The sequence below is a fragment of the Oncorhynchus nerka genome, linkage group LG7 (genome assembly GCF_034236695.1).
Source record: "Oncorhynchus nerka isolate Pitt River linkage group LG7, Oner_Uvic_2.0, whole genome shotgun sequence".
Classification (NCBI taxonomy): Eukaryota; Metazoa; Chordata; class Actinopteri; order Salmoniformes; family Salmonidae; genus Oncorhynchus; species Oncorhynchus nerka.
Genome location: NC_088402.1, coordinates 47,648,182 through 47,660,735, shown reverse-complemented (window position 1 = coordinate 47,660,735; position 12,554 = coordinate 47,648,182). Strand labels below are relative to the sequence as shown.

Genomic DNA, 12,554 nt, shown 5'->3' with positions numbered 1-12,554 from the left:
GTTCGCGTCAAGTAAGAATGAGCTTTTCCACTTTTTCCTTCCCATTTGTTTCCTGCGGTAGCTAGCATCACACGGCTAGCTACTGAAACTTGGCTAGCTAAGCTTGGAAGGCTTGGAAGGGTAGAATCACTAGCGTTCTCTCTCGTTTAGCTCAACCCACTACCGTTGCCGCATTGACTAGATTTTTTTTCTTGACATTTTCAAACAGTACATTTATATTTTCCAACAGGGCTATATATTTGGGTGAGAGTAGCCTCGTTTTACTGCCAAAAATAAAATGAAACCATCTGGTGTGGTAACAACAATGTCAAATGCAGGTAGCCTAATCAAATAATTAACATCCAATCACATTAACCACTACTCTCTCGCGGGAAACATTCACTCTTGCGCAGACATTTAGAAACGAAACATGACAATTTAAAAAATAAGCCACTGGAGTTTTTGAGTGAGAATAAAGAAGTGTATAAAAGCAACAGATTACATAAGAAGGAGCTAGAAGCGTCTTATATGCCAAGTTACCGAGTGGCTAGGACAGGCAAGCCCCATACTATTGTGGACTTAATTCTTCCTGCTGCCGCGGATATGGCTGGGACAATGCTGGGGGAAAAGGCCAAAAAAACTATACAGATAATGATTTCATCAAACAACACCGTTTCACGACGCATCAGTGTCGGCAGGAGATGTTTTGAAACAATTACGGCTTCGCATATAAGCCAGTGAATTATATGAGTTACAGCTGGATGAGACAACAGACATGGTGGGCCTGGCACAGCTCTTGGTAAATGTCCGTTACGTTTATGAGGGGTCAATTAAGGAAGTCATGCTCTTCTGGAAACCAGGACAACGTGAGAGGATATTTTTGAAGTACTGGACAGCTTTGTGACATCAAATGGACTTTGGTGGTCAAGATATGTTGGTATCTGTACTGATGGCGCAAAAGTCATGACAGGGAGACACAGTGGAGTGGTAACGCCACTTGGGTACACTGCAGCATCCACCGAGCGGCTCTTGCTGCCAAGGGAATGCCTGAGAGCATCCTGTCGGGCTGTATCACCGCCTGTAACCGCAGGGCTCTCCAAATGGTGGTGCGATCTGCCCTACGCATCACCGGGGACAAGCCACCTGCCCTACAGGATACCTACAGCACCCGATGTCACAGGAAAGCCAAAACTACATCAAGGACAACAACAACCCGAGCCACTGCCTGTTCACCCCACTATCATCCAGAAGGCAAGGTCAGAACAGGTGCATCAAAGCTGGGACCAAGAGACTGAAAAACAGCTTCTATCTCAAGGCCATCAGACTGTTAAATATCCATCACTAGCGCATTAGAGGCTGCTGCCCTATATACATAGACTTAAATCCCTGGCCACCTTACTAATTGAACACTAGTCACTTTAATAGTGTTTACATATTTTGCATTACTCATCTCATATGTATATAATGTATTCTATCCTATTCTACTGTATCTTAGTCTATGCCGCTCTGACATTGCTCGTCCAAATATTTATATATTCTTAATTCCATTCCTTACTTTTTAGATATTACTGCACTGCTGGAGCTAGAAACACAATTTGATTTGATGAATCTAACCTTTGAGTGAAAAAAAAACAAAAAAACAAAATTAATTGTCATCAAGAAATAATTGTTTTATTAAAAACATGCGTGTCACAATTATTGGCAACAAATTGAGGTACACTACCGGTTCAAAAGTTTGGGGTCACTTATAATTTCCTTTTTTTTGTCCATTAAAATAACATTGAATTGATCAGAAATACAGTGTAGACATTGTTAATGTCGTAAATGATTATTGTAGCTGGAAACGGCTGATTTTTTATGGAATATCTACATAGGCGTACAGGGGTCCATTATCAGCAAACATCACTCCTGTGTTCCAATGGCACATTGTGTTAGTTAATCCAAGTGTATCATTTTAAAAGGCTAATTGATCATTTAAAAAAATTATGTTAGCACAGCTGAAACTGTTGTCCTGATTAAAGAAGCAATAAAACTGGCCTTTAGACTAGTTGAGTATCTGGAGCAACAGCATTTGTGGGTTCGATTACAGGCTCAAAATGGCCAAAAACAAAGACCTTTCTTCTGAAACTCGTCAGTCTATTCTTGTTCTGAGAAATGAAGGCTATTCCATGCAAGAAATTGCCAAGAAACTGAACGCTGTACAACGCTGTGTACTTCTCCCTTCACCGAACAGAAAAAACTGCCTCTAACCAGAATAGAAAGGGTGGGAGGCCCCGGTGCACAACTGAGCAAGTTTGAGAGACAAACGCCTCACAAGTCCTCAACTGGCAGCTGCATTAAATAGTACCCGCAAAACACCAGTCTCAATGTCAACAGTGAAGAGGCGACTCTGGGATTTTAAAAATTGATTTGACCTTTATTTAACTAGGCAAGTCAGTTAAGAACAAATTCTTATTTTCAATGACGGCCTAGGAACAGGGGCAGAACGACAGATTTGTACCTTGTCAGCTCAGGGGTTTGAACTTGCAACCTTCCGGTTACTAGTCCAACGCTCTAACCACTAGGCTACCCTGCTGGCCTTCTAGAGTTCCTCTGTCCAGTATCTGTTCTTTTGCCCATCTTAATCTTTTATTTTTATTGGTCAGTATGTGATATGGCTTTTTCTTTGCAACTCTGCCTAACACAAAACACGGACATTTCAATGTGACCCCAAACTTCTGAACGGTAGTGTATATTCTGATTTAAGTCTTTGGGAAAATTAAAAAAGGTCATCCATGACTTCCTGTTTCACTGGAGTGTAAATGTGACACACAGGCTAAACTCCCTTAGTCATTTATCAGCATGGAAAAGGCCAGAGGTCACACAAATTAAATGAGACAAATGGTTGTTGACCTTCACAAATCAGGCAATGTCTATAAAAAGATATCTACATGCCTGAAACTACCCATCTACACTATTAGGGCAATAATTAAGAAATGTAAAACTGAAGCTGTGATGAACGTGCCTGGAAGAGGACGCAAATGTATTTTGCCCCTACGCACCGTGAGAAGCATGGTTCAAGTTGCCAAAAAAATCTCCAAGGATCACAGTTGGAGAATTGCAGAAGTTGGTTACATCTTGGGGTGTCCAAAACTACTATTAGACACCACCTTCAGGCACACAAGATATTTGGAAGGGTTGCCAGAAGAAACCGCCTGGAGTTTTCTAAATGCCATTGGAACTTAGATTGGAACCAGGTTCTATGGTCTGATGAGACTAAAATAGAGCTTTTTGGCAACAAACACCAAAGGTGGGTTTGGCATAACAAGAGACATGGTGATCCACTGAAGTATGGTGGTGGATCTGTGATGTTGTGGGGCTGTTTTACATACAAATGCCCTGGGAAGATTGTTAGGATACATAGGCATCATGGACTCCATGTTCCAAGATTAAAAAACTGAGTCGTCATTGAATCTTTCAGCAGGACAACGATCCAAAGCAATACCACCAAATCCACCCGAAAATGGTTCACTGACCATAGAATCAAGCTTTTGCAATAGCCATCCCAGTCCCCTGACCTAAACCTCTATGGGGTGAGCTGAAGAAAAGAGTCCACAAGTGAGGACCAAGGACTCTGAAGGATCTGGATAGTTTCTGTATGGAGGAATGGTGTCAAATCTCTTCCTACAGTGAGGGGAAAAAAGTATTTTATCCCCAAATCAAATCAAATCAAATTTGTCACATACACATGGTTAGCAGATGTTAATGCGAGTGTAGCGAAATGCTTGTGCTTCTAGTTCCGACAATGCAGTGATAACCAACAAGTAATCTAACTAACAATTCCAAAACTACTGTCTTATACACAGTGTAAGGGGATAAAGAATATGTACATAAGGATATATGAATACAGTAGATGGTATCGAGTACAGTATATACATATGAGATGAGTATGTAGACAAAGTAAACAAAGTGGCATAGTTAAAGTGGCTAGTGATACATGTATTACATAAGGATGCAGTCGATGATGTAGAGTACAGTATATACGTATGCATATGAGATGAATAATATAGGGTAAGTAACATTATATAAGGTAGCATTGTTTAAAGTGGCTAGTGATATATTTACATCATTTCCCATCAATTCCCATTATTAAAGTGGCTGGAGTTGGGTCAGTGTCAATGACAGTGTGTTGGCAGCAGCCACTCAATGTTAGTGATTGCTGTTTAACAGTCTGATGGCCTTGAGATAGAAGCTGTTTTTCAGTCTCTCGGTCCCAGCTTTGATGCACCTGTACTGACCTCGCCTTCTGGATGATAGCGGGGTGAACAGGCAGTGGTTCGGGTGGTTGATGTCCTTGATGATCTTTATGGCCTTCCTGTAACATCGGGTGGTGTAGGTGTCCTGGAGGGCAGGTAGTTTGCCCCGGTGATGCGTTGTGCAGACCTCACTACCTCTGGAGAGCCTTACGGTTGAGGGCGGAGCAGTTGCCGTACCAGGCGGTGATACAGCCCGCCAGGATGCTCTCGATTGTGCATCTGTAGAAGTTTGTGAGTGCTTTTGGTGACAAGCCGAATTTCTTCAGCCTCCTGAGGTTGAAGAGGCGCTGCTGCGCTTCTTCACGACGCTGTCAGTGTGAGTGGACCAATTCAGTTTGTCTGTGATGTGTATGCCGAGGAACTTAAAACTTGCTACCCTCTCCACTACTGTTCCATCGATGTGGATAGGGGGGTGTTCCCTCTGCTGTTTCCTGAAGTCCACAATCATCTCCTTAGTTTTGTTGACGTTGAGTGTGAGGTTATTTTCCTGACACCACACTCCGAGGGCCCTCACCTCCTCCCTGTAGGCCGTCTCGTCGTTGTTGGTAATCAAGCCTACCACTGTTGTGTCGTCCGCAAACTTGATGATTGAGTTGGAGGCGTGCGTGGCCACGCAGTCGTGGGTGAACAGGGAGTACAGGAGAGGGCTCAGAACGCACCCTTGTGGGTGTCCCCGTGTTGAGGATCAGCGGGGAGGAGATGTTGTTGCCTACCCTCACCACCTGGGGGCGGCCCGTCAGGAAGTCCAGTACCCAGTTGCACAGGGCGGGGTCGAGACCCAGGGTCTCGAGCTTGATGACGAGTTTGGAGGGTACTATGGTGTTGAATGCCGAGCTGTAGTCGATGAACAGCATTCTCACATAGGTATTCCTCTTGTCCAGGTGGGTTAGGGCAGTGTGCAGTGTGGTTGAGATTGCATCGTCTGTGGACCTATTTGGGCGGTAAGCAAATTGGAGTGGGTCTAGGTGTCAGGTAGGGTGGAGGTGATATGGTCCTTGACTAGTCTCTCAAAGCACTTCATGATGACGGAAGTGAGTGCTACGGGGCGGTAGTCGCTTAGCTCAGTTACCTTAGCTTTCTTGGGAACAGGAACAATGGTGGCCCTCTTGAAGCATGTGGGAACAGCAGACTGGTATAGGGATTGATTGAATATGTCCGTAAACACACCGGCCAGCTGGTCTGCGCATGCTCTGAGGGCGCGGCTGGGGATGCCGTCTGGGCCTGCAGCCTTGCGAGGGTTAACACGTTTAAATGTCTTACTCACCTCGGCTGCGGTGAAGGAGAGACCGCATGTTTTCGTTGCAGGCCGTGTCAGTGGCACTGTATTGTCCTCAAAGCGGGCAAAAAGTTATTTAGTCTGCCTGGGAGCAAGACATCCTGGTCCGTGACTGGGCTGGGTTTCTTCTTGTAGTCCGTGATTGACTGTAGACCCTGCCACATGCCTCTTGTGTCTGAGCCGTTGAATTGAGATTCTACTTTGTCTCTGTACTGATGCTTAGCTTGTTTAATAGCCTTGCGGAGGGAATAGCTGCACTGTTTGTATTCGGTCATGTTGCCAGACACCTTGCCCTGATTAAAAGCAGTGGTTCGCGCTTTCAGTTTCACGCGAATGCTGCCATCAATCCACGGTTTCTGGTTAGGGAATGTTTTTATCGTTGCTATGGGAACGACATCTTCAACGCACGTTCTAATGAACTCGCACACCGAATCAGCGTATTCGTCAATATTTTTATCTGACGCAATACGAAACATGTCCCAGTCCACGTGATGGAAGCAGTCTTGGAGTGTGGAGTCAGCTTGGTCTGACCAGCGTTGGACAGACCTCAGCGTGGGAGCCTCTTGTTTCAGTTTCTGCCTGTAGGCAGGGATCAACAAAATGGAGTCGTGGTCAGCTTTTCCGAAAGGGGGGCGGGGCAGGGCCTTATATGCGTCGCGGAAGTTAGAGTAACAGTGATCCAGGGTTTTACCAACCCTGGTTGCGCAATCGATATGCTGATAAAATTTAGGGAGTCTTGTTTTCAGATTAGCTTTGTTAAAATCCCCAGCTACAATGAATGCAGCCTCCGGATAAATGGTTTCCAGTTTGCAAAGAGTTAAATAAAGTTCGCTCAGAGCCATCGACGTGTCTGCTTGGGGGATATATACGGCTGTGATTATAATCGAAGAGAATTCTCTTGGAAGATAATGCGGTCTACATTTGATTGTGAGGAATTCTAAATCAGGTGAACAGAAGGATTTGAGTTCCTGTATGTTTCCTTCATCACACCATGTCTCGTTAGTCATGAGGCATACGCCCGCCACTCTTCTTACCAGAAAGATGTTTGTTTCTGTCGGCGCGATGCGTGGAGAAACCCGTTGGCTGCACCGCATCGGATAGCGTCTTCCCAGTAAGCCATGTTTCCGTGAAGCAGAGAACGTTGCAGTCTCTGATGTCCCTCTGAATGCTACCCTTGCTCGGATTTCATCAACCTTGTTGTCAAGAGACTGACATTGGCAAGAAGAATGCTGGGGAGTGGTGCGTGATGTGCCCTTGTCCTGAGTCTGACCAGAAGACCGCCACGTTTCCTCTTTTTCGAGTCGTTTCCTTGGGTCGCTGCATGCGATCCATTCCGTTGTCCTGTTTGTAAGGCAGAACACAGGATCCGCGTCGCGGAAAACATATTCTTGGTCGTACTGATGGTGAGTTGACGCTGATCTTATATTCAGTAGTTCTTCTCGACTGTATGTAATGAAACCTAAGATGACCTGGGGTACTAATGTAAGAAATAACACGTAAAAAAAACAAAAAACTGCATAGTTTCCTAGGAACGCGAAGCGAGGCGGCCATCTCTGTCGGCGCCGGAAGTGCTCATTTAGTTTTTTGTACGTTTGCCCTCTGACAAAGAAATTATCAGTATAATTTTAATGGTAGGTTTATTTGAACAGTGAGAGACAGAATAGCTCAGCTCGTTACATGTATAAAAGACACCTGGGAGCCAGAAATCTTTCTGTTCGAGACGGGGTCAAATACTTATTTCCCTCATTACATTTTTTTGGCTCCCTCGTGTCTTTTTGTGGATTTTGTTGTTGTTATTCTGTCTCTCACTGTTCAAATAAACCTACCATTCAAATTATAGACTGATCATTTCTTTGTCAGTGGGCAAACGTACAAAATCAGCAGGGGATCAAATACTTTTTTCCCTCACTGTATGTGTTCTTCCACCTCATCAAACATTATAGGAGATGGTTCAGAGCTGTTATCTTGGCAAAGGGAGGGTGCACAAAGTACTAAATGCAGGGGTGCAAATATTTGTGACATGCATGTTTTTTGAATAAAATAATTATTTCTTTATGCCGATTTTTTCTTTGCAGTAGATTCATGATATTTTGAGTGTAATTAGATTCGTGATATGATATTTTGAGTGTAAGATAAAGCTGATAAACAACAATTACACAGCCTTTTTTGTTAATATTTACCTATGGTGCCAATAATTCAGGAGGGCACTGCATGTGCTCCTAGAACCCTTCCCTTTGTGCAGCGACCCATTCACATGGGTTCGCTCTCAAGGAAGATGGAGGGAATACACTCTACCCGAGGGGCCCCCCGTGCCACGGCTCTCTGGTGATCGAGTCTGGGCTACTCGCCACAAGAGCAAGGAACTGGTGTGCATGCGCAGTCCAGTCCTGGGTCTGGTCCACTGTTACGAAGAAGTACAGACTGCAATTCGCTCTGAAACCACCCGTTTCAACTAAATTTGGGAATCAGCAGTGGCTGGCAACTCGGCACGAATACTAAAGCACGAAATCTCCTCTCTATTAAGTAAAGGCACTATCAGGGTGATTCCAGCGGCAGAGAGCCACCTAGGCTTTTACTCCCGGTACTTCCAGGTTCGCAAAAAATGTAGAGGTGTCTCGCTCTATTCATCGAGGTGGCTGTTTACCTCAGTTGACCTGCAGGAGGATTATTTTCACAAACATCCTGCCAGCACACAGGAGATTTTTAAGGTTTGCATTTCAAGGTACAGCCGACAAATACCTCGCTGTTCCATTCAGGCTAGTGCTAGCTCCCCAAATGTTCAGCAAATGTGTAGAGGCAGCTCTCATATCCCTGAGATACAAGGGGCTGAGAATCACGTCTTGATCAGAACGGACAATACGACTGTGGTGGTGAACATCAGCCGCCAGGGGGGCACTCCCTCCCTGCGCTTACGGACTAGCCATCAGGATTATTCTGTGAAGCAGAGCACACCACATCACTCATGTCCTGAGGCGTACTGAACGTAGCAGCGGACTTATTGTCCACGGGGAATCCCCTTAAAAGGGAATGGAAACTTCATCCCCAAGTGGTGAAACAGATGTCAGAGAGATACGGTCAAGCATCTGTCGAGCTCTTCGCAGCGCAAGAAAACGTGCACTGCCCGTTGTTCTTTGAGTGCAAAGAGATGCACCACTGGGGGTGGACACACTGGCACACCCATGGTCGAGGGTGTTGCTTTACGCTTTTCCTCTTCTAAGCCTCATACTCCCCCACTCTAGCCAGAGTGAAGGAAGAAGGCTCATCCCTCATCTTGGTAGTCCCTCGATGGCCCTCTGGGTCTGGCATGTGAGAGGTTAGGCCTGCCTCTCGGAGTCATAGAGTCTATCCAGAGTGCCAGGGCTCCTTCTACACACTCACTGTATGGAAACAAGTGGTGCATTTTTGAGAAGTGGTATGACCAAAAACAGATCATTCCTTACCTGTATCCAAGGTTTTATGCTTTCTGACGAACCTTATGGAAGGCTTTCTCCACTGTTAAGGCCTATCTTGCTGCTATCTCGGCCGGTCAAATAGGCTTCAACAATAACATGTTGGGAAAACACCCCATTATGTTGCTTATATCCAGTTCCAAAGCCTTTAGTCCCGTCATGGGATTTGTCTATTGTGCTTGAAGCTATTTTACAGCAGCCTTTTGAGCTGCTGGAAAACGAGGAGATTAAATATCTCTCCTTTAAGACCGACCGCTTTACTGGTTGCCCTTATGTCCGCAAAGCGAGTGAGTGAGCTGTATGCACTGTCAGTTCACCATTCATGCCTACGGTTTGGCCGGAGTTTTACCAAGGTTTCCCTGTTGCCCAACTATGCCTTTATGTCTGAGGTTGTTATATTATCCTCATCCTGAGAGACGAGAATGATAGGCATCACTGAACTCTCCATGGTCTCTCCTAACACACCACCAAATCTCTGCACTAGATAGCCATCAGAAGAGTTGAAGAGTTGAGTCAGCTCATACCTGTCGTAGGAGTAGCTGGCCCCTGAAGCCTGCTTCTCTGCACCAGGATCCTGCAGACAAAACAAAAAAAGTGAGTATGTTCAGAAGGGTTGGGGCATAAACGGAGATGAGTGTGCAGGGAAAGTTGGGGAGGATACTTTGGGTACAGAGATATTGGAGATGCTGTTTTAGGAAAAAGTAGAGGGAGGGTCAGGGAGGGGCTGAGAAAGGGGAGAATTGAGGGACTGAGATTCAAGGGCTTAGGGAGGGGACGTATCGGACAGGTCAGTCCTCCATACCTCCAGATTGGACTCTGTTTGAGCCTGTCCCGAGGTGAGTGTGGTCCCTGAGTATCTGCTCGCACCGGCCTGGTTCTGCTGAGTCAGGCTGGTGCTGGCAGTCCAAGGGGCTGCTGTCTGGGAGTCAGGGGGTAGTGGAGCTGGAGCCTGTGGTTGGCTCTGGCCTTGGGCCTGATGCTGATGCTTGGACTGGGTTTGGCTGGGGTTCTGGTTGAGGTCAAGCTGGGTTGCGGCAGTACCTGTGCCAGGGTCCGACACAGTCTGTATTGGAGGGGAGAAAACTGCAGGCTGGGAAGGCTGATTAGGCTGTGCAAAGGGGATGGCATCTGGAAGCTGGGCCTTGGCCTGCTGCTGGACCTGCTGATGTAGGGAGGGACATATATTATATTGGTGGAGGACTCAACATTTATTGAAATATTTATTCTTTATTTAATCAGGTAGGCCAGTTGAGAACACGTTCTCATTTACAACTGCGACCTGGCCAAGATAGTAGTAAAGTAAAGCAGTGCGACAAAAACAACTCAGAGTTACACATACACAAACGTACAGTCAATAACACAACAGACAAATCTATGTCATTGGAACTTAGATTGGAACCAGGTTCTATGGTCTGATGAGACTAAAATAGAGCTTTTTGGCAACAAACACCAGGTGGGTGTGGCATAACAAGAGACATGGTGATCAACTGAAGTATGGTGGTGGATCTGTGATGTTGTGGGGCTGTTTAACTTTCCAAAAGGAAGTAAATATAGAAGATGTTATAGATGACCTGGAGCCAGTTGGTTTGGCGACGAATATGTAGTGAGGGCCAGCCAACGAGAGTATACAGGTCGCAGTGGTGGGTAGTATATGGGGTAGTATATGGGGCGGTGGTGACAAAATGGATGGCACTGTGATAGACTACATCCAGACTATTTTGCAAATGACATCGCGGGCAGCAATCGGTTGAAGAGCATGCATTTAGTTTTACTAGCGTTTAAGAGCAGTTGGAGGCCACGGAAGGAGTGTTGTATGGCATTGAAGCTTGTTTGGAGGTTTGTTAGCACAGTTTCCAAAGAAGGACCTGATGTATACAGAATGGTTTCGTCTGCATAAAGGTGGATCAGAGAATCACCAGCAGCAAGAGCGACATCATTGATATATACAGAGAAAAGAGTCAGCCTGAGAATTGAACCCTGTGGAACACCCATAAAGACTGCCAGCGGTCCGGACAACAGGCCCTCCAATTTGACACACTGAACTCTATCAGAGAAGTAGTTGGTGAACGAGGCGAGGAAGTCATTTGAGAAGCCAAGGCTATTGAGTCTGCCGTTAAGAATGTGGTGATTGACAGAGTGGAAAACCTTGGCCAGGTCGATGAAGACGGCTGCACAGTACCATCTTTTATCGATGGCAGTTATCATATAGTTTAGGACCTTGAGCGTGGCTGAGGTGCACCCATGACCAGCTCGGACACCAGATAGCATAGTGGAGAAGGTACGGTGGGATTCGAAATGGTCGGTGATCTGTTAACTTGGCCTTCGAAGATTTTAGAAGGGCAGGGCAGGATGGATATAGGTCTATAACAGTTTGGGTATAGTGTCTCCACCTTTGTAGAAGGGTATGACCGCGGAAGCTTAACAATCTTTGGGGATCTCAGACGATACGAAAGAGAGGTTGAATAGGTTTGTAATAGGGGTTGCAACAATTTTGGAGGATAATTTTAGAAAGAGAGGGTCCAGATTGTCTAGCCAAGCTAATTTGTAGGGATCCAGACTTTGCAGCTCTTTCAGAACATCAGCTGTCTCGATTTGGGTGAAGGAGAAGCGGGGCGCTTGGGAAAGTTGCTGCAGAGGGTGCTGAGATGTTGGCCGGGGTAGGGGTAGAAAAATGCTTATTGAAATGATCGTTTATCGTAGATTTATCGGTGGTGAAAGTGTTTCCTGGCCTCAGTGCAGAGGGCAGCTGGGAGGTGCTCTTATTCTCCATAGACTTTACAGTGTCCCAAAACTTTTGGGAATTAGTGCTACAGGATGCAAATTTCTGTTTGAAAAAGCTAGCCTTAGCTTTCCTAACTGACTGACTATATTGGGTTCCTGACTTCCCAGAAAAGTTGCATATTGCGGGGGCTATTCGATGCTAATGCCACAGGATGTTTTTGTGCAGGTCAAGGGCAGTCAAGTCTGGGGTGAACCAAGGACTATATCTGTTCGTAGTTCTACATTTTTTGAATGGGGCAGGCTTATTTAAAATGGTGAGGAAAGCACTTTTAAAGAGTAACCAGGCTTCCTCTACTGACAGGATGAGGTCAATATCCTCCCAGGATACCTGGGCCAGGTTGATTAGAAAGGCCTGCTCGCTAAAGTGTTTAAGGGAGCGTTTGACAGTGATGAGGGGTGATAATTTGCCAGCGGACCCATTACACACGCAGGCAATGAGGCAGTGATCGCTGAGATCCTGGTTGAAAACAGCAGAGGTGTATTTAGAGGGCAAGTTGGTTGGGATGATATCTAAGAGGGTGCCCATGGTTACGGATTTAGGGTTGTACCTGGTAGGTTCCTTGATAATTTGTGTGAGATTGAGGGCATCTAGCTTAGATTGTAGGATGGCCGGGGTGTTAAGCATGTCCCAGTTTAGGTCACCTAACAGCACTAGCTCTGAAGATAAATGGGGGGCAATCAATTCACATATGGTGTCCAGGGCATAGCTGGGGGCTGAAGGGGGTCTATAACAAGCGGCAACGGTGAGAGACTTGTGTCTGGAAAGGTGGATTT

The 12,554-nt window shown here is 45.7% G+C and overlaps 1 protein-coding gene across 1 annotated transcript in view; it reads right to left on the bottom strand.

Annotated features, from left to right (window-relative positions):
• Nucleotides 1-12,554, bottom strand: part of LOC115117932 (serine/threonine-protein kinase WNK2-like) — a 131,570-nt gene that overhangs the window by 33,001 nt on the left and 86,015 nt on the right. The window contains 2 exon segments of the mRNA XM_065020562.1: nt 9,524-9,573; nt 9,802-10,161. Of these exon segments, the coding sequence (XP_064876634.1) occupies nt 9,524-9,573; nt 9,802-10,161 (410 nt within the window).